This window comes from Cataglyphis hispanica, chromosome 2, assembly GCF_021464435.1.
Source record: "Cataglyphis hispanica isolate Lineage 1 chromosome 2, ULB_Chis1_1.0, whole genome shotgun sequence".
Taxonomy (NCBI): Eukaryota; Metazoa; Arthropoda; class Insecta; order Hymenoptera; family Formicidae; genus Cataglyphis; species Cataglyphis hispanica.
The window spans coordinates 10,437,251-10,461,549 of NC_065955.1; the positions used below are offsets into that span (position 1 = coordinate 10,437,251).

The 24,299-nt window shown below is 31.2% G+C and overlaps 1 protein-coding gene across 8 annotated transcripts; it reads right to left on the bottom strand.

Annotated features, from left to right (window-relative positions):
- Positions 1-24,113, bottom strand: LOC126859134 (homeotic protein female sterile-like). 8 transcript variants are annotated; one of them, XM_050610122.1, is made up of 24 exons: positions 23,362-24,113; positions 21,180-21,467; positions 20,643-20,691; positions 20,124-20,165; positions 15,660-15,905; positions 15,294-15,488; positions 14,537-15,145; positions 13,962-14,039; positions 13,486-13,581; positions 13,272-13,373; positions 12,911-13,056; positions 12,677-12,830; positions 12,030-12,588; positions 11,459-11,617; positions 11,008-11,127; positions 10,717-10,866; positions 4,672-4,754; positions 4,283-4,400; positions 3,462-3,836; positions 2,665-3,282; positions 2,028-2,155; positions 1,631-1,780; positions 719-1,027; positions 1-154 (listed from the first exon to the last, which is right to left on the bottom strand). In XM_050610122.1, exons 2-24 carry the CDS (start codon positions 21,188-21,190, stop codon positions 89-91), a joined length of 4,563 nt encoding a protein of 1,520 aa, XP_050466079.1. In that variant the 5' UTR covers positions 21,191-21,467; positions 23,362-24,113; the 3' UTR covers positions 1-88. The 8 variants fall into 8 exon arrangements, with proteins under 8 accessions (XP_050466079.1, XP_050466078.1, XP_050466076.1 ...); XM_050610121.1 differs by having other exon boundaries at positions 2,028-2,170; XM_050610119.1 differs by having other exon boundaries at positions 2,028-2,173.
- Positions 24,114-24,299: the final 186 nt, after the last annotated feature.

Consider the following 24,299-nt stretch of genomic DNA (forward strand, 5'->3'; position numbering starts at 1 on the left):
TTATAATGTTAAATATAGAAAATGTCAAATATATGTCCATATTCTGTCCAAGTTTCAATAAGTTTATCATGAACAGCATGTAGTAACATTATAAAGATTCCTCAAATGCAGCCATCAAATCACTTTGCATGTTCATGTCAATCTGCCCAGCCATCTGAAAAGATAAATTAAACTATTTTTCGCGAATGCCTTTGCTTTGAATGTTAAATATAATCTAGATATAGCTATTTAAAATAGCCAACTTTATGCCAAATTATTACACACTACAAATTATTCAAATTATTATAATAATCATTGATTATAATAATCGACAATAATATTAACATTATGCTAAATTCTGTAAATGTATAAAAATAAATAAATAAAATTTATAATATAGTGTAAACTTTTTATACATAATACAACACATATATGCTGTAACAATTATTAAAATTCTATATAAATTTAATATTATTCAGTTAATTAACAATTAACAATAATTAAATTATATTGAAACCATAGGAGTTATATTCCTATCATATATGCAATTAGTTATTTTAAATTTGTTTATATATAATTAAACATGCAATCATGACCCCATACATTATAATCGTTGCAAGAATTCTTTTCTAAATTATTATCTCTATTATAATACTATTCTTCATATTGAGTACAATTTTTTTTTCTGTTTTAAGAATAAATAGAAATTTTGTAGATGTAAGAAATATCAAATACTTACCGCTTCTCGTCGTCGACGTTCTTGCTCCCGCAGTCTCTGACGTTCTCTTTCAGCAGCGGATTTATCCTGATTGGACGAATGACTCGGACTACTACTATCCGTATCAGCAATAGCTTTCACCTCTTCCGCTCTTGTTGTGGCAGTCATAACATTTCCTTGCTGATCTCCGACATTTTTCCTTACTTTGTCCAGGGCATCCTCTTCCTCTCGTTCCCTTCTTCTTTCACTTTCTTGCCGCATTCTTTCTCGCTCCGCTTGTTCCTTCTGCTGCTGTCTACGCATCTCTTGTTGCTCCATAAGTGCTCTTTGCTGTTTTACAAATAGTAATATATCAATATATTAAATAGATAAATATATTACACATGAATTGAAATCTCTACTAACTCATTGTTTTATAAAATAATTTCAATAAAACGAGCACCATGAACTCGAGCACAAAATAGATGTTTGAACAGTGTGTATTTAGTAATAATATTTATATATATTAATTATGTGTTTCTGTACTTACTAAGTAGTACTTGCTTCTATCAAAATTTTAAATTAAATAAAAATATACGAATATGATGGAAAACAATAAAGATCACAAGAGGCTAAGGTTAAATAGAAACAAAACAGACCTGTGTCTCAAAACAGACTTGTGTCACCTTTCAAAGATCAAAGTTAAATGTTGTTAATATTGTCTTCTTCTTTGTCCACAATGTATCATATGTGAATGATTATTATTTTCCATTATATTCGTTTTTCAGTTAATTAAAATAAAATATATAATTTGAAATTTCGATAAAAGCAATAATAAGTACAAAAACATTCCATTATAAAATATTTTATTTCCTAATATACTATTTAAACACCTATTTCGTCTGTAGAAAAATATAATTAAAAAATTTTTAAAATCACGATATTATAACTTACCCTATCTTGCTTTTCTTTAGCTTGCTTTTTGAATGCCTGGAATGAATCTCGAGCTGCACTCTTCATACTGCTCCCTGCTGCCGATTGAGGACTCGATGCTTGCGCCAGGGAGGACCATGAGGATGCATTCTTTACATTTTGTTCCACTGTCTGTGGAATATATAATACATTTAATAAATATAAATATAAATGTAAATATAGATACAAATGGAGAAAAGGTATTTTATTTTTTATATATATTTATCAAAACACACACACACACACACACATAAAATATGTAGCATGTTATAAAAAAAGGAAAAAAAGAAAATATATATATATACATCTATATATTATATATTTATTTCTTATATATACGATTTAATTTTAATGTGTACTTAAAATATAGATTTTGTACCTTATTTTTAAAGGCTGAAGCAAAATTTGCAGCGGGATTCTTCGAATCAGGTGGAGTCATTTTCTTTTCAGGCATCAACTGCGAACTAGCATGATTGCCCATTGGTGGCATTCCTAAAGTGTTCATTTCTGCAAAAAAAGCTCCTGCTAGAGCAATAGTATTACATGTTTGGTTAGTAAGCAGTTGATATATAGCAGTTAAAACACATAAAGCAACATTACTTAAGCATTAATAAAGAAAAAGGATTATTCTACATATAAAATTCGAGAAATTAGATTCAATAATGAAAATTATGCTTGAAATATAATTAATAAGTGCGATTGAAGAAAAGACTAGATAGCAAATAAGCAAAAACATAAAACTATTAAAAATTGTTAAAATTAAACTAATTAATATGCATTAATGCACATTGTGTGTGTATTTTCTATACAACATTTTTGTATTGCAATGTTAATAATTGCATGAATATTCAAATTATTTCTTGAAAAAGAATTGTGTATGTAATAAACAATTTACTATGATATATAAGAAAGAGGGAAGATATATAAGGAAGATAAGTCCAATAAATACAGATGCCGCAGTCTAAATGCAAATTTAAAGAAACGCTAAAATAAATGCGCAAAAATATTACACGAACCATCCATAGGCTTTTGTGTCAGTTGAGATTGAGAGGTGGGCAAAGGTTTTTCGTCCTTCTTTATAGACATCTGAGAAATCTGCATTGGCATAGATACTATAGGAAGAGGATCGAATATCGAACTCATGCCTCCCATATTCATTCCCATGTTCAATCCCGGAATGCCATTGTTATTCAACATGTTGGGTGGTGAATTTCCGCGCTTTGTATTTGGAAACCCATTGGAGTGCTGTTGTGACATCGTAACATTATGGGAGTTCTGAATATTTGGCAATGACGCAGTAGTATTAATCATATTCTCCAATTGATTGTGTATGGACATATGTGCTGCCAATCCTTGCGAGAGATTCATATTCAAACTCGCCATATTGATATTGCCCAAATTCAAATTAGAAGCCATACTTGTCGGCATTATGTTCACCGGTTTTACATCTGATATTAAATTTAAATTTGTATTGGTATTGGTATTATTGGTCGTATGAGATGTCTGGATGAATGCAGGATCCTTCTTAATCGCAAGCGTTTGATCCAAAGAAGGCTGCTGTGTTTGTATAAATGGAGGTTCCTTCTTGATCGCGAGCGTCTGCTCCAAAGAGGATTGTGTGGTAGGTACTGAAGCTACATAAAATACATACACAAACAAAATTACTAATTATATGTGTTCTTCTCTTTTCATATGTAATATATCTGTTTTATGTAAGATATTTATAAATAACTAATAATTGTGCAAATCTTGTTGCACAAATACCTGAAAGCATAGTATTGACTGTAAAAGAACGGATTGTTTATATAAATACCTGATAAAGTATTGTATGGCTGTAAAAGATCAGACTGTTGATTCAAATTTGTTCCGTCTGTGGGTACGGGTGTATTTGCATTCGGAAAGGAACTAATAGTCGTCGGTGGTTGCTGCGGTTGAGATACAGCTGGCGAGGCTGTTATAGAATTTGTATTTGTAGGTGTTACGCTGGGCGGTGGAGTCGGTACAGAAACTGACGGAGTCGGTGGATTAGATGTTGGTGGCGGCGGAGTTGGTTTTTTTACAGGAACCGCCTGAGCCATAGCTGTGGGTCGCGATGGTTGTGCTGGCATAGACGGATGACTCGCAACAGGCATGCCTTGTCCAGCTGTAACAGCAGCCACTGCGACAGGCTGCTGATTATTATTGCCTCCTAAAAGGATTTTTACAATTCGTATTACGTAAGTCTGTATGTGCTATTAACCGCATCAATTTATCTTTTTTTGTAATAACACGACGTGCCTTCACATTCTTCGCAACTTATACGTCGTAAAAACTTTGTAAATTAAACATGTGTGTACTTATATGTATAAATTTGCAAAATTGAAAAATTTAAACAAGTGTAAATTAAAGTTTAAAAAATGTAAATTAGTAATTTTAGTAAATTATATATCGCTGTTAAAAAGCACGATAAATGAAATTTTAATAGAAATCAAGAATTATAGCTTGAAAATGATTACGATATTTATGTGATAATTAAAAAGTATAAATAAGCATATAAAAGATTTTTAAATATTTGTTGAATTTGAAGAAATAAATTTTACACGAAGAGTGTTAATATCATATTATTTTATTAATATCGTAATTTTATCCATATACCTTGCTCTGAAGGAATATTGCTTGATTGAGTTGCAGGTGGTTTTATTGGTCCCGCTGAATTTGCCGCAGATGGCTGATTGTTCATTAACAAGGTCCCACTATGATTTAATGTAGGAGCCTAAAGAATATATTATCCTTTATTTCAAGAAACTCATTGATCAAGCATTACATGTACATATTAAAATAAGAGTTGTTATATAAGTCATCATATATATTGTTGTACTTATAATATATTGCATTATATTTTTTTAAATTCAGAATCAACACTTATAAAAAGAATTAATAGCACATTATTTGGAAAACATGTATGATTCGTTCCGTATACAAATAAAAGTGTAAACGTTCAACTCTCGTTTTAATGGGACTTCTTATATAATCGGTTATCTTACCGCTGTTACAGTGGTGGTCGTTGTCGAAGGTCCTGGCGGGTTTTTCTTTATTTTCTTTCTATGTGGACGATTCGATGAATTTCCTGAAATTCAATGTGCATCTAACAAGTGAGTAATGTGCAATCATCATTCTCTGTCATCATTCTCTGTCACATCGAGAGATGGGAAACTAGTGAAATGCAGTGTGCAGAGAGGATACCAGCCATCGAAAACGTTGCAAAACGACAAATAAAAATGCGAAACATAACACATTAGAAACGAACAAAATCAAACAACTCTTCGAGCATATATTTTCTAATAGATTTTATTCATATGCTTATATTATAATTGTATCACTGTGTACAACAATGTTAATTTAAATATCTCAATTGTATGTTCCTTTTTTTGCGGACTTTCATCTCTCTTGGTGATTTTTTTATATTAAAAAATTTTAATACGCAGAACGACTTCGTCCCCCTCATTCTCTACATAAAGTTGGTTGTATTCAATTCATTTATGATTATTTGCGTGTGCATATATATGTATATGTATACACATCATATAAATACATACATACATACCGCACGCGTGCCCACATATACATGCACACGTGTCGCGAAGAGAGAGAGTTTTCACACATACATATACATATACATACATACATACATATATATATATATATATATATATATATATATATATATATATAGTTTACATATATGTATGCGAGAGCACGCGCCTGCTCTCTTCGTTTAAGTGTAACGATAATAATGATTTATTATAACAATATAATAATAATTGTGACGATAGCGGAAGTGACGATTATAAAATATTGACTACAAAAATCATCAAATTGCCGTCTTTCTTTTTTATATTTCCATATAATATAATATATAATTAATGTAATATATGATAGGAATAATGTGTAAATAAATGGTATGATACGGGTTCAACTTCTTATTTCTTTTATGGATTTCCGTCCTTTTCTAGGACAAAGTACCACGGTTTATGGATTCAACTTAAAGATGAAGGATACACGAGAGTGACACACTCTTACAGATTGTTTAATGTTAAAGTCGTAGTTAGCGCAACATTGAGATCGGTGGCAAGAGACTCCTGCTCGATGTTCATAGTGTGTGTACTATATAAAATCATAGGTGATAGATACATGGGAGAAGTACCATGAGATAACGTCATTTTTGTTTTTGTCAGATATGTGCTCAAACAATCCGTGATCACAACAATCACAGCGCCGAAATTTATCGATGGAATGTGACGGACGAATCTTGCTTTAAAATCCGTTCAATGATAAACAAAAGAAAAGAAAAGAAAAAAAGAAAAAAAAAAAAACCAACGAGAAGGAGTACCAGCGTATCTTAATTTATATAATATAATTAACTGGACCACCCATATATGACCCAACCGCGACTCTTGAAGAGAGGATTAACGTCTATGTCACTCATTTAAACTTTGTATGTATGCACTTAAAAAAAAAAGTCTCGCGCGTGTCTATGTATGTGTCGCTTTTCTCCTCCGTAAGTGTAACTTATAACTATTTATTAATATTTTATGATATATTAGTTTTTACTATGTACAAAAAACACGTACGCTCGTGTTTACCGTTATTATTAAATTCGCGATACGCAGAGAGAAAACAGGTGGAACTTATACATACATACATGCGAGTCCGAAATAGAAAGGTAATATCGGCGACATTAAATAAAAGAGATGTGTGTGCACGTGTGTCTGTTTTTCGAATATAATAAAATATTTAGATTCCTTAAATAATCTGCTTTCGCGTATAACTAGCAGGAAGAGTGATGATGACATTCCAGTCTGGATAAAAGAATGCGAAAAAAAATTTAGACGCGTGCTTGCATACAGAGTAAATGCTACAAAAATTTTGGAAGGCAATATGGATATCATTTTATAAAATGCCCTATACCTCGTGTTACAAGCTAATGGTGATTGTATCTTAATAGATGCGTAGGATCCATCTAATTCAGCATACGCTGTCAAAAATTTGTTCTCCCATAATCTAGCTAATTATTCGGATATCTTTTTCTCTCTTTCTCTAGTCACTTTCAGTATTTTGGAGAAACATAAAACGGCAATAATGTATATTAATCTGTCCGACATTTCTCATATCCTATCTTTAAATGCTTATAATTCCAATAATCAATAACTCTCTTAATCGACGAACACTTTTTTTCGACCAATTGTGGCTTGTTTGTATCGAGTAATTATCGTAATAATTAATTGCCCTATCTCTTATCTCTCGCTCTCTCTTTTTTTTTTGCTTGCTTTCTTTCTTTCTTCTGTCGGGACAGTAAGTACGCTGCTGAGTATGATTCATGATACTATTTAATTGTACTCGAGTGCAAATTCGATTATCGTTAATGCTCACGTTATGTTTAATTACAAGCTCACCTTGTAGGTGAAGCAGCTTGGAGCGTCATTATCGGTTACGTTCACAATAAATTCTTATCAATATATCTTTCTATATGTATAATAAGAACTAAATTTATACATGATATTTCAACAAAAAACATTATCATGGAGCAGACATTTACACATAGAAATATAAAAACAAAAAAATTATCATTAAAATTAATCTTGTTTAAACTCATATAAAAGATTTTCTAAAAATGTTTTAATAGGACGGGTTAAAAGTAATGTTATACTTCAAAAGTTCTGACAATATTCGTTACTTGGAAATTATTAACGGTATTTACAATACAGATTGTGAAATACTATTGCGATGAAATGTGTGAAGTGTGATGCGCTTGACTTGAATAGCTATTATTCTCACATAGGCATGTAAAACCACACCAATTCTCATAATTCGCAATTTTCATTGATATCAATTTCAGAAAGAAGACACTCTTCCCAATTTTTCTTCTAATCATTTGAACGATGAGAAAACTGACAATGGTTAACCGATGAGGAACTAGTGGTAAATAAGATGAAACGACGATTTGCAAAGCTTAGCGGAGTGCAAACAATGTGTTTGGAGGCTAGGGCGCCTTGTGTATACATATATGTATATAGATATATATATTTATATTTATATATGTATATATTATAGATCATTTCCTCTTAACTTGTTTCCCTTCCTATTGCTTTTCCTTTCTACCTGCTTTCACTGTGATCAATCTCTTGTTGAGTCCCTTTCTCTGTCGTTTTCCTATCTTACCTTCTATTTCTTTAAGTTTGCACATATACATGTGCATGCTCATAGTCATTCATTTTACGAAAAAAACAAATGAGATCTATCAATTAGAATTCAGATATAAGTGTACTCTCCGCACTAATTTATTCTCTGTGGATTTACTAGAATTACTTTATTCGAATCTATGCACTTGGAACGAGTCAGTAAGGAAGATTTGTATTTGTTTTTCGCTCGTCTCGCATAAGAAACGTAATACAGATTCGGCTTGCAAGACGAAAAAAACATTTGAATAATTGACTTTTAAAGGAAGCACATCTTTGCTTATGGTAAGCTATAAAATCGAGATGGAAAGAGTAATAGTGGAACCGATATGTCTTCGTATTTATAAGAAGAATATTGTTTTAGAATCGCTTTTGCGGAGATAAAATTCTCGCAAGAGAGCGTGAGTCACTGGTAAAATACAAACGCGTAATATTGTGAACTATATGCTAAACCTTGAAATGTGCACTAATTTGCAAATCTAGCCACCAATACACATTGTCTGCATTCCCGTGTGTGTATCGCTATGATTCCACCGCCTAAATTGTCTCTTTACGATAACGATAACCGGTATCATTATGGTCCGCATAGTTTGAAATGTGTGGAAATGACCGAGGAGCATAAAACGCAAACATTTCACATCAACTAGATAATATTGCGTATTATACCTACTTCTTATAGTTTAGTGCGACGCTTGTTAATCAATGTACTAGATTCTGAGAAATGATACGACATGAATGGATCAATGTGAGAAACCAAACTTAATGATTTGAAAAACACAGTGATACAAGTACCTGCAGTTCTGATTATCGTTTAATGTAAATAAATAACGCAAGCTTGCAAGAATTAATATATTGAATGATCTTTCGGGTTATATGTAGGACAATATATAATTGTCGGGGAAAACTATGATAAATATATTTGTATAACTTATATAAGGTACTATTATTTGACACTACAGTCATTTTGCAATTTTGCTCATCGCGAAATGAAGAAGTGTTTTCAGAGGCATTTACTAACTTAAGAAAGCAATAATTTTCTTACAAACCCAAAGGCGGGACTGCAGTGAGAAATTCAGTAACCTTGAGTAGCAAACTATACTTGACTTTCGAGCAACAGAATGTATTGTCAACACCGTTAGGGCAAGAGAAAATAATCATATTGTTCATAATCAATATAATTCATGAAACAAGCTGGCATGGCATATGGTATCCTCTAAACACAGTCTGCACTCCACTAGCTCACCTTTGTTCTTACCATTGCATATGTCTCGTAAATTAAATAAAAATTCTTTCTGTGAGTGTCAAGTTTCAAATTCTTAATGCTACATACAAGTACCGCACATTGGCGGTACTTGTCGGTGGTAAAAAGTGTGCGAAATTTTACAGTTATATCATTTCATTTTACAATCTGTTTTCAAGATGAAACTTGACACTCACGTTCGTACTTGCATTAATATAACGCAGCACTTAAGCTACATGTGTATGTGTACGTGAATAACGCCGTCCTAATAAATACAGTAATTAATAAGCAAGATTCAGCTGCTTAAGAAGATATTTGCGATACACGTTAAACCCCTTTTGAAAAAATCGTTTATATCTAGTTTGTAACTTCCTTCTTGCATATGTTATACATACTGCTAATAATGCATCAGTGTTTTTCGATTGTTTTATTTGCCAATAGAAAATTGGTTAGGCACAGAGTTCACGAATATTTTTTTTTCTTTGAAGTTCTTAAATTTATCACCAAATCATGAGGCATCACTTACTTTTTCCAATAGAAAAAAACTGTCAAGTTTTAGTGTATATAATAATAGAAATGAAATGCGATAGATAAGTAACTTTTTTAGTTCTTTTAAACTTATTGATAACAAAAAATTTTATTTTTAAATAAAAGTGTTTTTTTATCATAAAATTAAAGTTGCATTATATAATTTTTTGCTATGTACTAAAATGTAATAATAATAATAATAATAATAATAATAATAATAATAATAATAATAATAATATATATATATATATATATATATATATATATATATATATATATATAGTGTGTGTGTGTGTGTGTGTAAAATATAATAATCGCATGCATTAAATATTGCACTCACTCTGTAGTTAAGAAGTTATATTATCAAGATAAGAATATTGTTTTATTTTCTATTGTTTTATACAGTTAGTACACAAAATTTAATGTACATAATGTGTGTGTGTGTGTGTGTGCGCGCGCGCGCGTGTATATGTTTATATATGTTGCGTGTGCCACATGAAATGGTGAGTCGTTTTTAAATAGTTTGAACTTCACGTCTACGACTCCGTCGCTATATTTCTTGATAGCAGTAAATTTCTTATTATTTTAAATTGATAATGTCATTTAGAATATTATACAACACGCAAAACAAAGAAAAGGAAAAACACATACAGAAAATAGACATTTTTTATAAATGCCCTCAGGCTCACAATAACCCTGTCATGTTTGTGATGCGATGAGAAAAAAGAGCGCGTTAACAGTCTAAATCAATATTCACATTTTGTATATATCTGTATATAAATGTATTGTCTTTTAAAACTTTCGGGCGTAAACGTGAATATGGAAATCTGTGCTTCAGAGGAATCACTAGGAAGTAACAAATTCCTTGCAAAGAACTTGAAAATACGAATATACATTATTCCCCTCCGAAAAAGATGTATACAACAGATAAGTCTCGCGCACGCGCAAATAACCCCGTAATTTTAATTAAATCTCACCAAAAAATCATATTTTATAGTTTTTTGTAATAACTACTTGATTACAAGTAGTCTTTTCTTGTTCCCACAAAAGGGTCTAATATAGTAGCAGTTACATTTATATCTAACCTGCTTCACTGTCGCTTGAGTCACTGGAGCTTGAAGAAAGTGAACTACTGCTGGAGTCACTATCGCTGCTACTACTGCTCGACGCCGATAATCGCGAAGGTCCACTGGCACCACCAGTTCCAACTACATCAACAGATTTACTGCTGTCTTCTGTTAAAAAAAAAAAAAGAAAAAAAATAATAATCTTTATTATCTGTCAATTTCATCATTTCAAATATTTTTTTCATGATAAATTTCTAGAAAAAAAAATATTAAAGTTATTTTATAGAAAAACGCATCAAAAACGCATACCCTTCTTAGCTGTCTTTTTGACATTGCCTAACTGCCCCGTTACATCTTGCAACCTTTTTTCCAATTCTTGCTTCTTTTCTGCCATCTGCTCATCTTTAGATTTACCACTAACTTTCTTGTCTGTAAACACATGATAATGTAGCATTTAAATACAAAAAATTTATAAAATCCATTGCAATATAATATCAAATTAATATTACTACATTATTAAATAACTTTAACTATATTTTAGTATGTTTAAAATAGATATAATATAATATTGTTAATATGCATGCACATATGTGTGTAAATTGTTCTATTATATATACTAACTTCTTATATATGATTTATTATTTCAATAAAATTGTGTGCAAAATATTGTGTATTTATACATATAATACGTAGTTGCTCTAAAGAAGAAGTTATTATTTCATAAGCTCAACTGAAAACTAAAATTTATAATAAAACTTACGTGGTTTCTTCCTAAGACATGAGGCAACATAGCTTTCTAGTTCTCTAAGCGTCGATGGTTTCAAGGTCTCAAAATCGATTTCGATTTCATCTGGATTCGAATCCCTCAGTGAAGGCTCTCGGGATTGTATTATGTGTACAACACGGCCTAATTTATCACCTAAAAGAAGAAATAAAATCCCAAAACGATTAATAAAATAATTGGTATATATTTTTTATTTTTAATCTTTGTTTTTATAATTCTAAATAGTAGAATAATTTAGAATTTATAAGTATATGTAATAATGAAATAATATGTAATAACGGAAAGAAATTTGAAAATCAAATACAAAAGAAAATATTTATTATAGTAATCTTTCCTCGTCCGATATAACAATCATTTTGTAAATATTTAATTAGTATTGCAAGGATGTTAATGAAAACCTATAGATAGTACCTATTTTGAAGACTTAGCACAATTTTTATATATCATTTAATATTATAATCTGATTACATATAACCTCTTTAATTCGACTTTTCATCTAATATATAATTAGAAGTTAAATTTAATTATATATATTTTTATATCTTACCTGGTAGTTTATTAATATCCAAGCTGAGTTGTCTCTTTTCATCATATGACATGGGTTTAGCATTATCTTCATCTTCCGAATCAAACGTTATTGGAGGTGGTTGACTACCAGTATTCTTTTTCTTATTTCCAGCAGATCTGCTGTTAGCTTTTGGCCTCTTGGTTGCGGTATTTGCAGTGGTGGCAGCTTTTCCAGGTCCACGTTTACCTTTCGGTTTCGCTGCTGTCGGCAAATGATGCCCTAAGCTTCCAGTAGCATGAGCCTTATTAGGTCCTACTGCTGTACTTTGATGATGGAGATCACTGCCCATGCCGCCAGGCATTTTCAAGTCACCCGCGCCCATCGCAACACTGGCTATACTAGCACCAACACTGTCAGACACACTAGGAATACCACCACTAGGTTTCATGAGTTCTTTCATGGCAGTATGACTGGCAACAAGATTACTATTCTTATTGCTCATCGGCTTTGATTTTGGCTTATCCGGTTTCTTTTTCTTATTTTTCTTCTTGCCGCTCTCTTCTACTAATTTTCTCATTTGCTCTTGCATAGCTTTCAACTATAAATGAAATAAAGAATAAATTATATTTTCGCGTTTTACATTCATATGATATAATCTTCTTTATTTCAACAAAAAAAAATCATACCTCTTGTTGTAGAGCAAGTAATTTTTGAGTACGCTCCTCAACAGAATCATCACTTTCAGAAGAACTCTCTCCTCCAGAACTAGTGGCACTACCACTGCTGCTTCCTTTCATAGTCACTATACTACTACCCGGTTCATCCGGAACTTTCGCATATCTAATCATATATTTAATTATACAATTATAACTTTATGCATTTAGATTTTATATTTTTGCAAAAATCTTAATTTCACCAACCTCATTTCAAATATATCTTGCAGTTTTCTAGCCATTGAAACAACATCATGATCGGGAGGATTATACTTATAACAATTAGTAAATATAAGTCGTACATCACTCGCAAATTCGTGCGCTGTTTTATATTGACGGTTATCCATTTTAGTCTGTAAAAAAAGAAGAAAATTATTAAAAAAGAAGAATATTATTTCTTATATCAAAGTATTTTTAATATCATTGCAAGAAAAAACAAGAATTCGTTAATAATCGAGAATTCTTATATTTTTATAAAAACTGTGCAAATTAATTACATTTTATATAGTACATTTTTGTATAATACAGTGTATTTATGGTTACATTCATATAATTAAAAAATACAAACCTTCACAGTACCAAGATCCATAGGTTTCTTGATAATTTCATGATAGTCGTGAAGCCCTAGAAGTTCTGCATCAACAGGTTTGTAGAACGGCCAAGCATATGACTATATATCAAGAAAAGCACATCAAATTTTACAATCCAGAATACTAATTTATTTCTCGTAATATTTATTGTTTTTATGATGTAGATAAAAAATATGTATATATGACAATTACCGAATGCTTTTTGGCAAAGAGTTCCTTCAAAATGTCATTGCAACATTTTAGTGCTTCAGACAATTTTTCTTTTCCCTTAACACCAGTATGCGGAGGCTGAAAAGTTATTTACAATGATAAGAAATAAATCTTTGAGACATCAAAATTGTACCTTTTTTTTATTTTTTAAATAGAAATTTATTCATATAAATAATTATATAAATTTCTTAATTTATTTTTGAAATACATAAAAAATATATACATTAATGTGTATATATATATATATATATATATATATATATATATATATAATAAAAAAAGATAATAAATCTTATAAATTTTATTTTGTCTTAGAAAACATTAAGACTTGTAGTATGTGATATGCCATAAATATATAAAATTGTCATTTAAAATAAATCTAATAATTTCCGTTTGACAGATGATAAGACAACACAAATGAAAGGAAGGAATAAATGAAGGAATAGTAATAAATGTACCTGTTGGGCCATTGCCCCCATTAGAGGCATATTGGCCTGATGGTATGGCACTAAGCCGTCTTCCGCTTGCCTCGTTGGCTGAAACAGCCATGTTATGAAGAATTTAATTCATCAATTAATGATATTAATCATTATATTAGTTTATTAATTCAATAATCAATACATAATGATTAATATCATTGACGAAATGATATGACTTTACATGCAAGGATCAAACATGTTCACAAGTTATGATAACATAAAATATGGTAATTTGTGAACTACACCTAAAAATATTTACATATGGGAATTTCATTTGAATATTGTTATATTCTTTATATATTTATAATAATTTTATTTTTCAAACAATCGTGAAAATTTTCATGATTATTGATAAGATTTACAGGACATGTATAAAATTAAACAATTTTTATAAATAACATATCATTTCATAAATGATACTCGATTTTTGATTTGCAGATGCTATATATCATATCTTTTAGATGTGAATATATCCAATTTCGAATGCTTTTAATTCAAACATAAAATATAACAATAAAGTAATATAATAAAAAAATATGTATGCATATTATTACCTTCTTAATTTGCCGGCCAGATTCTCTTCTTGTAGGTATTTTAGCATTCTTAGAATCCAGAGGTGTGTACATTGGATCGTAAGCATTCGCAGTAGGAGTTGTAGTATCAGCTTTTCTTTTCACTCCTTTTTTAAGTTTCGCAGGTTGTGATGGAGGCATTACAGTGGGCGTTGTAGGGATTTGCGGAGGTGGAGGCACAGCAGAAGCTGCTTGGGCATCCATCGCCGGCTGCGCATGATAACCCGTGGTCGGAGGGACAACTTGTTGAGGCAGAGAATTGTGCGTAGCCATCGGCGCGACACCCATACTCGATGGCGGGGCGATGGTGGTTGTATTCGTGCTTCCAGGTACTGAAGCCGGTGCCTGAGTACCGAGAGGCGGCATGGGTATAACGCCAGTTGTCCCAGCCGATGTAGCGGAAGGTGTTAAATTATTCGGTACACTGGAGGTAACAGCGGCTGCACCAGAAGCTGGTCTGCCTCTACCTGCCCCTGTACCTCCTGCTAATCCACCTACTCCTGGTCCACCGACTCTTCCAGCTTTCTTGCCTTTGGGTCCTTTTGGAACAGGTGGGTCTAATTCCACCTCCTCCTTCGGCATTTGTGCAACCTAAAGAATTGTTATGCTAGTGTCTCATTCAATGTGACAATGTTCTATGTATATTATATATATATTTTTAAAATTTTTTCTTTATTAATGTTAATTTTTTATTAAATAGAAAACATGTAGAAAGAATAATAAATATTAAAGAATATACCTTTGTAAGAAATAACTTTTCGAGAGCTTGTGCCATGACCACAACATCCTCCCCTGGCTTGTTGTAGACATAACAATTGGTGAACATAGTATTGAAATCCTGAATACATTCTTTCCCACTCCAATAATATGAATTCTCCAACCTCTTTTTGATTGTGCCCAAATCCATTGGTTTTTTGATGATTTTGTGATAATCCTTTTAAATTAAAAAAATTTTTTAACAAAAATATCTGATAAAAATTTATTTATATATATTTTCTCTGTTAAAATATCTTATAAATATTCCATAATTTTCATGCATGTTTCTGCATATATAGTGATTCATAACATTCATTTATAATAGCTCTGCAATAGAATTGTGACATACTGGTAAATTGAGTTTTTTCGCATCGACAGGCTGCTGGAAAGGCCATGCAAATTGATGCTTCCATACTGGTTTTAAGACACCCTTTTGCAAAAATTGTAACTGATTCGTGATGCGTCCTGGACGATTCGGTGGTGGAACAACTGGCGGTTGAACTATGCCATTCACCGGTTCCAGGGGTGGTTCGTCGCGTGGTGGCGGTTCCTTTGCAGGACTCGCTGGCGTCGAAGCCTTTCCAGGTGTGCTCGTCTAAATTGTTTATTTTTTCGTTGATTATACATACAAAGAACTAATGTGTATTTTTCAATTGTATTCGTATGGATTTATGTAATATTTAGATATAAAGAGATATTAAGTTATGTGCGTATCAAGCACATTACGTTTTGCCAACTACAGAACTCTATATTTAATACAGATTTATTAAACACCAATCATATCTATAATTAATCTCAAGTTAGTATCATGCATTTTAGATTAAATCGCGATTAATTTGCATGCAGACTGTTTTCAGATGAACCATGTAGTTATTCTTAGCAGATTTAAACACAATACAAGGCATTTATTAATCTCCATTCAAATTTTCTATACTATTTTTACTGTTGTAATAATACATAAAATACATTATTAATAGTGCTTATTAATAATTTAATATATATAATTAAATTCTATTATTAAACATTTATCTTGCATATTTTGTGAAAAAAAATATGATGTAAATAGAAAGATTTAAACAAATTTTATATCAATAATAATTATAATTAATAATATGTTTATTTATTCGATAAAGTTCTTTCAAGATTTTTAACATGTTCTTGTATCCCTCACGAAAGTGAAATACAAGAATAATCACGTATCTCATGAAAATAATAAAAATAATAATCTCATAAGAAAACGTTAAATAAAGTATATAAAAAATTTATATACACACAAATTAAAATAGATACAACTTATTTTAAAAAATTGCAAAAAAGAAAACATTTTAACAGCTTAAGTCTTTTTGCGAAAAAAGCTAATCTTAAAAAACAATATATAATTTATTTATTCATTAAAACCAATGACTTTTTTTCTCAACTTCTTTCTTTTTTTTTCTCTTGTACATTAAGCTTAGTTAGATTAGGTTTCTTAAAATTTTTATTACAACAAATATTGTGATACATTTACGTAAATCACGTGTAAACGCGAAAAAATTAGGAAAAAAAATTATTACTATTTTGTTAAAATTAATTAATAAGAACTTTTAATTACCATATCTTTTAGCACTTTTCTTCCATAACAGGTACAACAAAATATTTCTTTCGCAGTGATTCACACACGTGGTCCGAGACCGAAATACCGAAACTGATACATCGGTTGAAATTTGATTAATTTTCTTTGCTCGATACATCTCGGTTAAAGTTGCAAATTTCTTTGCTTTCTTCGAACGATTTTGGATGTACACTCATTTTCCATATTAAGTGCAAGTAGAATAAATATAAGTAATTATATTAAACTTTGGCAACACGATCTAACACGTGTTCGCAGAACACTAGGAGAAAAATACTCAATGCCATTTGTATGCACTACGCACAGGCAACGTTACATCTCCTACCTTTGGTGTTTCAACTCTGTAGAGAGGGGATAATACAACAAAAGCGTTCAAAACAATTGGACAATTCAAAATTTTACCGTTTTACGAAACGGAGTCCTGGGATCATTGAGCATGTAACGAGGTATCTATTCAAATCTTCTAAAAAATTCTCTGATTTGTCAGATAATTTTGTTAAAAATTTATGGTATTAGTAAATTATTAGATGCAATTTTCTAAAATAATATAAATTTAATTCAAATTTGAATTATCATATTAGTTTTATTATTAATCTTTTAATTTTCTGAAATAAGTTTTTTGTGTTCATTTTCTAATAACATTTTTTTTTTTAAATAGCAAATCTCATATTAAAAATAATAAAAAATAAAATATGAAATAAATAAAAAGTTATTTAATCTCTCAAATGTTAGATTTGAAAATGTACTGAAAAAAAACTAAATAATTTTTTTACATCCAAGGAAAATTTATTAAAATCCCCTCATTTTTCTGGGTAAAAAAGAAATCTTTTCAAAAAGAATTCTAAAGTTTCCAAAGAGGCATTTTCATATAAGTATGAATGGTCATGTAAAAAACACACACACATACACACACATATGGTGGATTCGAATTCAAATATTTTTGTTACATTATTTAACATTTTGAGAGTGCAATACTTAGAAATATAGAATTTGAGTTTGACCTTAAATTAAATATTTAGGCTTGAATTTTAAAAGAATTTTATCTATTAAAAAAAAATATAAATATCGGAAGCTTTACTACATATTTTGGTAAAATAAATCAGAAATAATCGTGGCAGAAACAGGAAGATGTGCGATTCATACACATGCTAAACAATATTAAAATAGAAAATCTTTTTTTGAAAATTTATTCTTTGAATTATGTTTTTTATGTAGAGAATAATCTTGTTTCACGATGACAATCACAAATCATATTAGAAAAATTGAGTTCTCTTGCTAACTAAAACAAAAAAAAAAAAAAAAATTTAATTTTTACTTCATCGATAAAACTATAATAAATTTTCTTGTACATGTGTATCACACATTTATGCAAATCGTAACAACTAAATACATAAAATACAAAATAATAAAAATAGAATTTAATATAAGAAAAAATCTTTGTTAAAGAATTTTTATATATAATAAATAATAATAAAAAAAAATTTTATAGGGCATGTGTATATATACACACATCGACATATAAACTTATATACATACGTGTGTGTATAAGCTTTTAAATATATATATCTCAGAATATAACACATTTTCTAAATTATGGAATTTATAACTCCATTTAATATTGACATATCATATATACTAAGTATCTATACATACTATACTGACTATACTACAATTATAAATGCCAGTATCGTGCTTTTTTATATTATTAATTACACGACATGTTTATATGTGCTTTGAATGTTTGAATATTGCTTCACTTATTGATATATCTCTTTATAAATTTTCTTATGTTTTTAATATACAAAAGATTTTGAATTCTGCATTAAGCATGTTATAATAAATATTCATGCACAAAATTGTTATTACATCAAAGTATAGAAAATTATTAATATTATAATTACATATAGTATTAAAATAAGAGATTTTCTTTAATGAGTTTTAAAACACATTCATTCGATATTCAATACAAAAATATTTTTCCTAGGAACGTTTAAAAGACAAATTCTATTGAATAATAAAATCAACAAATCACAGGATCTCAATTATTTTTACACCAAATATATTATTTATGATTAACTCTGACATGCAGTTAAACATCAAAGGAAGGCCTAATTTCATTGTAATTGCATTTTTTGCACTTAACATGAAATGAGTGTATACTTAATCTCCGAAGGGAAAAATGAGCATAGAAAATATTTAAGTTCACTGTCGTGGAACTTGAAAGAATAGAGTTTAAGCACATTTGTTATGCTTAAATTACCACACGTACAATAACCTCTTCATGTGACAATCAGAATATTGTTTATATATGTGCGTACGATCTTAATAGCTAAATATACATAAAAAAAAATAAAAAAAAAATCAATGATAAATAAAATAAAATAATAATAACAATACAAAATAATAAAAATAAGATTGAGATAGAAATAATTTTTGTTAAAATATTTTATATAAAAATAAAATATAAACAAACAAAAGTGTTTCTTTCTCCTTCTCTAATATAATAAATGTAAATATATATATATATATATATATATATATATATATATATATATAATTTTTTAATGGAATGCGTTATAAGCTATTGATCCCATTCATGCAGCGAGCGAATTAGGCTGCTATATATTTAATTTCCCAACCACAGGCAAGCATTTTGAAATTTTGCAAGAAAACATTTACTAGAAAAAAACTTATAATAAAATTTAAAATCAGGTGAGAATTTAGAAATGAAATATAATGGCACTTTCATATAGCTCATGCAAAAAATTTACAGAAAAATATCTTTACATCTCATAAAATTAAAAATAATTTTATCAATAATTAAAATATAAGATTATACGTTCAATCAACATAAAATGGCATATAAGCTCTAGATATTGACATATGATATGCTATATTAATGCTAAACAACATTGTGAGCAAAGCAAAAGAATTTTGCTTCTATAATAATATTAATGATTTTAATAATTGTATATCAACATTTATATTGAAAAAATATTTGTAAGATTTATTATCTCTGTATGTATATATACTTTATAGATTATTTATTAATATTTATTTATAAGCTTATATGTGTATTATTTTGACTACTATTGACAGAATAAAGCGAAATTACAGATTATTCGTAATAGCATATATTATTAGTTGCCAATTCATATTTCAACAACTATCCTAGTTGAGACTATAGTCAACAAGGTATCTCACCTTCGGTATATTACACAGCCTTTCTCGCTCCTCCACATCTAACTGTAATTCATATATACTATTCAGTCAAAACAATGCTCTTTTTTTTAGTATGTTAAAAAAGTATGTATATATATATGTATATAATGTTATGCAAGAAATGAAATTTGCGAACACAATATTAGAAATTATGTCTTTTGAGACATGTGAGAAAAATAAATACAAAAAATATATTACACAGCCATAAAATATAATAAAATAGCAACGTGTAAAAAAAGTGCTATTTGTAATAAAATATTAAACATATAATTTATATACAATTATTTCAAGATAAAGAAAAAAGAGACGACTATCTTTATAAAATTTAATACATTGTATTATAAATAATAATGCTGTGTAATATGTAATATGCATCGAAAACTACATGGGATGGTAAGTATAGATATCACAGAATGTAATGCAGTTTGAAATATTGCATAAGTGAGTTAGTAAGCAAACTGCATATATTCTATATACTATTGCAAAATATTAATTACTTACAGAATTGTTCTGCGAGATAGTGTCCACCTGCTGCATCTTGACTTCGTTTCTGCAACAAAAAGAAAATAATATGAGTTTTATTTATAAAATAAAAAATTAAAACAAAATAGAAACTATCGCATTAATTACATCGCATGACACTCATGTACCAAATAATTTATGAAGTATATAGTATGCTAATTTTATAATAAAACAAGAATTAGTCAATTTTCTGGTAAACTACATTATCATTTAATAAAAAGAATGCTAATATTTAATTTTTAATTCTAAATTATCTTAATATACATTCCTACATTTTTTTATTCAATTATTTTCATTTATTTTTCCAAAGTTGAAATTTGCCGAATCTTTCTAAAGATTATATCTTTTGGATTTAACAATCTATTTAATTTAACATTTTTGTAAAGTAAATATATCAAAGATACATTTGAGCGCTTACTAAATGTGTTCAATGCTGTCATGTAGATATATATCTCTTACGATTAAAATCGTTTATAATATATGCTCATTCAGGTCACGATAATGAGCTTCACCTACCTTTCCGACATATATGATACATAAATGCTATGTAGCAGGTAACTGCCTTACGTTGATGCTTGACGCTATGAGGCTTCATCAACAATTGAGATGGCAAGTATATATTCTTAATTGAACATAGCAGGTCATTAATTGCTTGCCAAGACGATTGCGCTGCGACCAGGAAGATTGGTGCCGAGGAGGCATAACACTACTCAAGTCTACCGAATGGTAGCACTTTGAATGTCAGCCCTGTATACTGCTGTGAGACTCCGTACCTCCAGGTAAGACTCGCGACATTAGCAACATCTGGATAACATAACAATAGGACCCCATATTGTAACAACCCCACAAAATTGTTTCATTGCTTTAGAATGATTTGTATATCGAGATATATTTTCAAGAAATTTATATATGCATTTTTTATTATTTAACATATCATGCAAACTGAATCTATATATAGTAGATACATGCTGGAAAAGCAAAATCTATTTCTCTTACTGTATATTGCTATATATTAACAAATTATCAATAGAAATATGTGCAAATTATTCTGTTGTTTCTCTTAAGAATATTGTATTTGTACATTATTTTTGAAAATTGAGATATTGTGCTGTTACGATAAGTACTAATTAAATATATATAGACTGAATACTACGCAATAAAAATTTTAATATAATTATATTGTACTATTTAAATTTTAAATGTAACATTTATAATCTCTGTATATTACTTGTGTAAAATATTTAAGAAAAAAAGAAAATGTGAGAGAGACATAAGTCTATTTTCTTTCAAAATTTCTCGACTTTTTTCAATATATTCAAAGATATAAATTGATTTAAAAAATTTTTCTATCTTAACTATATATATATATATATATATATATATACATTTCTTATATTTAAGAAAATATAATATTTAAAAATATTTTAGAAAAAAATTTGATTATTTTTATAGATATATTTTATACATGTAAATTAAAAGATATTAATTTATACCAGTCATTTATACCACTGCCTAACTTAATTGTATGCGAAAAGAACTTTCAATGATCACAACTAAAATTGTATAACTTTCAGCGATACAATTTTGTATTTGTACGAAGCAGCTAGGACTTTTTACAAGGAAAGATAGATTTGTCAAACATTATACATTTGATAATTGAAATTCTATGAAAAATTCTCCAGCCCGCAATCGAATCCTGAACTGGGTTATGAGATACATTTGTCATATCTCTCGCAGTTCCTCAATGGCCAGGGTAAGCCAAAATGGAAAGTTTGACAAAAGTAGCACAGATAAGTGGTACACTGATCTAGAAAGTGAGGTGGCTATTAAAATGCAAAATTGGCAGTGCGCAAGGGAAGACTATGACACATCGCGACTGTTAAATTTCGGCCATCCGTAGACAAGAGGAATCTTGCCCAGAACAGTCCACGCGGCGAAGAAACCGCGAGGTCGCGACAAACCAAGGTATCAAGGGCAGAGACAGATAAGAGATCTCGCGCTCGACTCGAACAGGTGCTCGAACGAGACATCCGAGGATAGAGGAGAGAGGAGAAAGGCGAGATCCACGAACGAGTAAACCGCGAATAGGAGGACGATGACGACGACAGCGGTGGCGGCAATGGCAAAACGGCAGCGATCGAGTAGGAAGAGGTGGAGGACAAATAATAGTAGAGAATCGCGCGAGGGGAAGAGTGAAGCTATGAGGATTCCGCGCCCAGCCGATTCGCATCCAGTCGACGCATAACAAACACGAGCAAGTCATCCGCGCGGATAATCCAACCAACCAGTCAGTCAGTCGAGTGAACGAGGCGACTGGCGCCACGGTGAGAGAGGGATAGAGAGAGAGAGAGAGAGAGAGAGAAATGACGCCGAGAATTCACGCCGCGACGACACACGCGAGAAGCGAGAGCCGGGATCTCCCTGCCGCGCGCGCGGTAATCCGGGCTCACCGGACAACTCGATTCGGCGGCGGTAGGTCTCAACATGGCGGTACGGCCGTTTGGGAAAGAAAGCTCCCAAGGGCCCGCTCATGAACCGTCACCGCCGCCACCGCTACCGCCACCGCCGATGCCGCGCCGCCGTCGCTACTACTATATACGCGTCACCACACGCGCTTACACACCTATTATTCCGCGTAACCGCGATTACGAGTCCGTCGGGGCATTTCGTCGGCCGTTCGGCCCGCGCGATCACTTACCTGATGAACGGAAGTCCACGGGAACCGAATCGTAAAACACTACCACTACGCCTCGAGGGGAACACTCCGACACTACGCTTTCTTCTTCGCTCGTTTAGTTTGGTTGGTCGCTCGGTGTTATGGCGGCCGCGCGAGTAAGTGCGCGCCCCAAACCGTATATATCACTCACTCACTTACTCTCATTCGTGCGACGAGCGCCTCGGTTCGAGGGAACGCGCGGAGACGCGGTGTCCGAGTCCGACCGACAACTAGTCCCACCGTTGAGAGACTCGACGAGAACTCGTCTTCTACGCGAGGAGCCCTAATGCGTTACACGTATCAATGGCACACGCCGAACCCCGACAACGTTCTCACGCAGCTAAGCGCGGTCGAATCCGTGCCCATGACGATCTCGGATCTAGAAACCAACGATCGCAGCACCAACAATGGCTACACATTCTTCCGCGACGTACCGAAATGGTCCCATTCCGTCGTTCCGCGCGCACGACCTGTGTCCGTCCACCTCCCTCGCCGCCTCGTAAACCCGAGCGTCCACGAATCGGGCCGAGCGCGCCCGAGGATGAGCGCGCCAATTTTGAAACGTCAAACGCGCGACCAAACTCCCGATCTCTTTCAGTAGTTCGAGACTCTTGGCGAATACAATTGAGTACCAAATCTATCGAGGGACTCGAGGGGGCTTTTTCTTCTCCGAGATTCGATAAGATACCTTCACCCTTGGCGGCTCATCGTTGCGACACCCACCGTTGTCCCTTTTGACGTGATAAGAAATACAAATAATCTGTTCCGATATCAATATCTTAACTTATCGAGAAAAATAAAATTTTTTATCGGAGAAAATATAATATGATGAAAGATTATATCGTAGCACGCATTCTTTTCATTCTTCTTATAATTCTTACTCTAATGCGTTAGTATAGGAACACGTGGGTAAAGTTTCT

Excerpts from the sequence above, each read along its gene's own strand:
- LOC126859134 (XM_050610119.1), bottom strand. Across the intron at positions 15,489-15,659 it reads CGAAAAAACTCAATTTACCA|GATTATCACAAAATCATCAA; the intron begins GTATGTCACAAT and ends TTAATTTAAAAG. Across the intron at positions 12,831-12,910 it reads CAAGATATATTTGAAATGAG|ATATGCGAAAGTTCCGGATG; the intron begins GTTGGTGAAATT and ends ATATATGATTAG.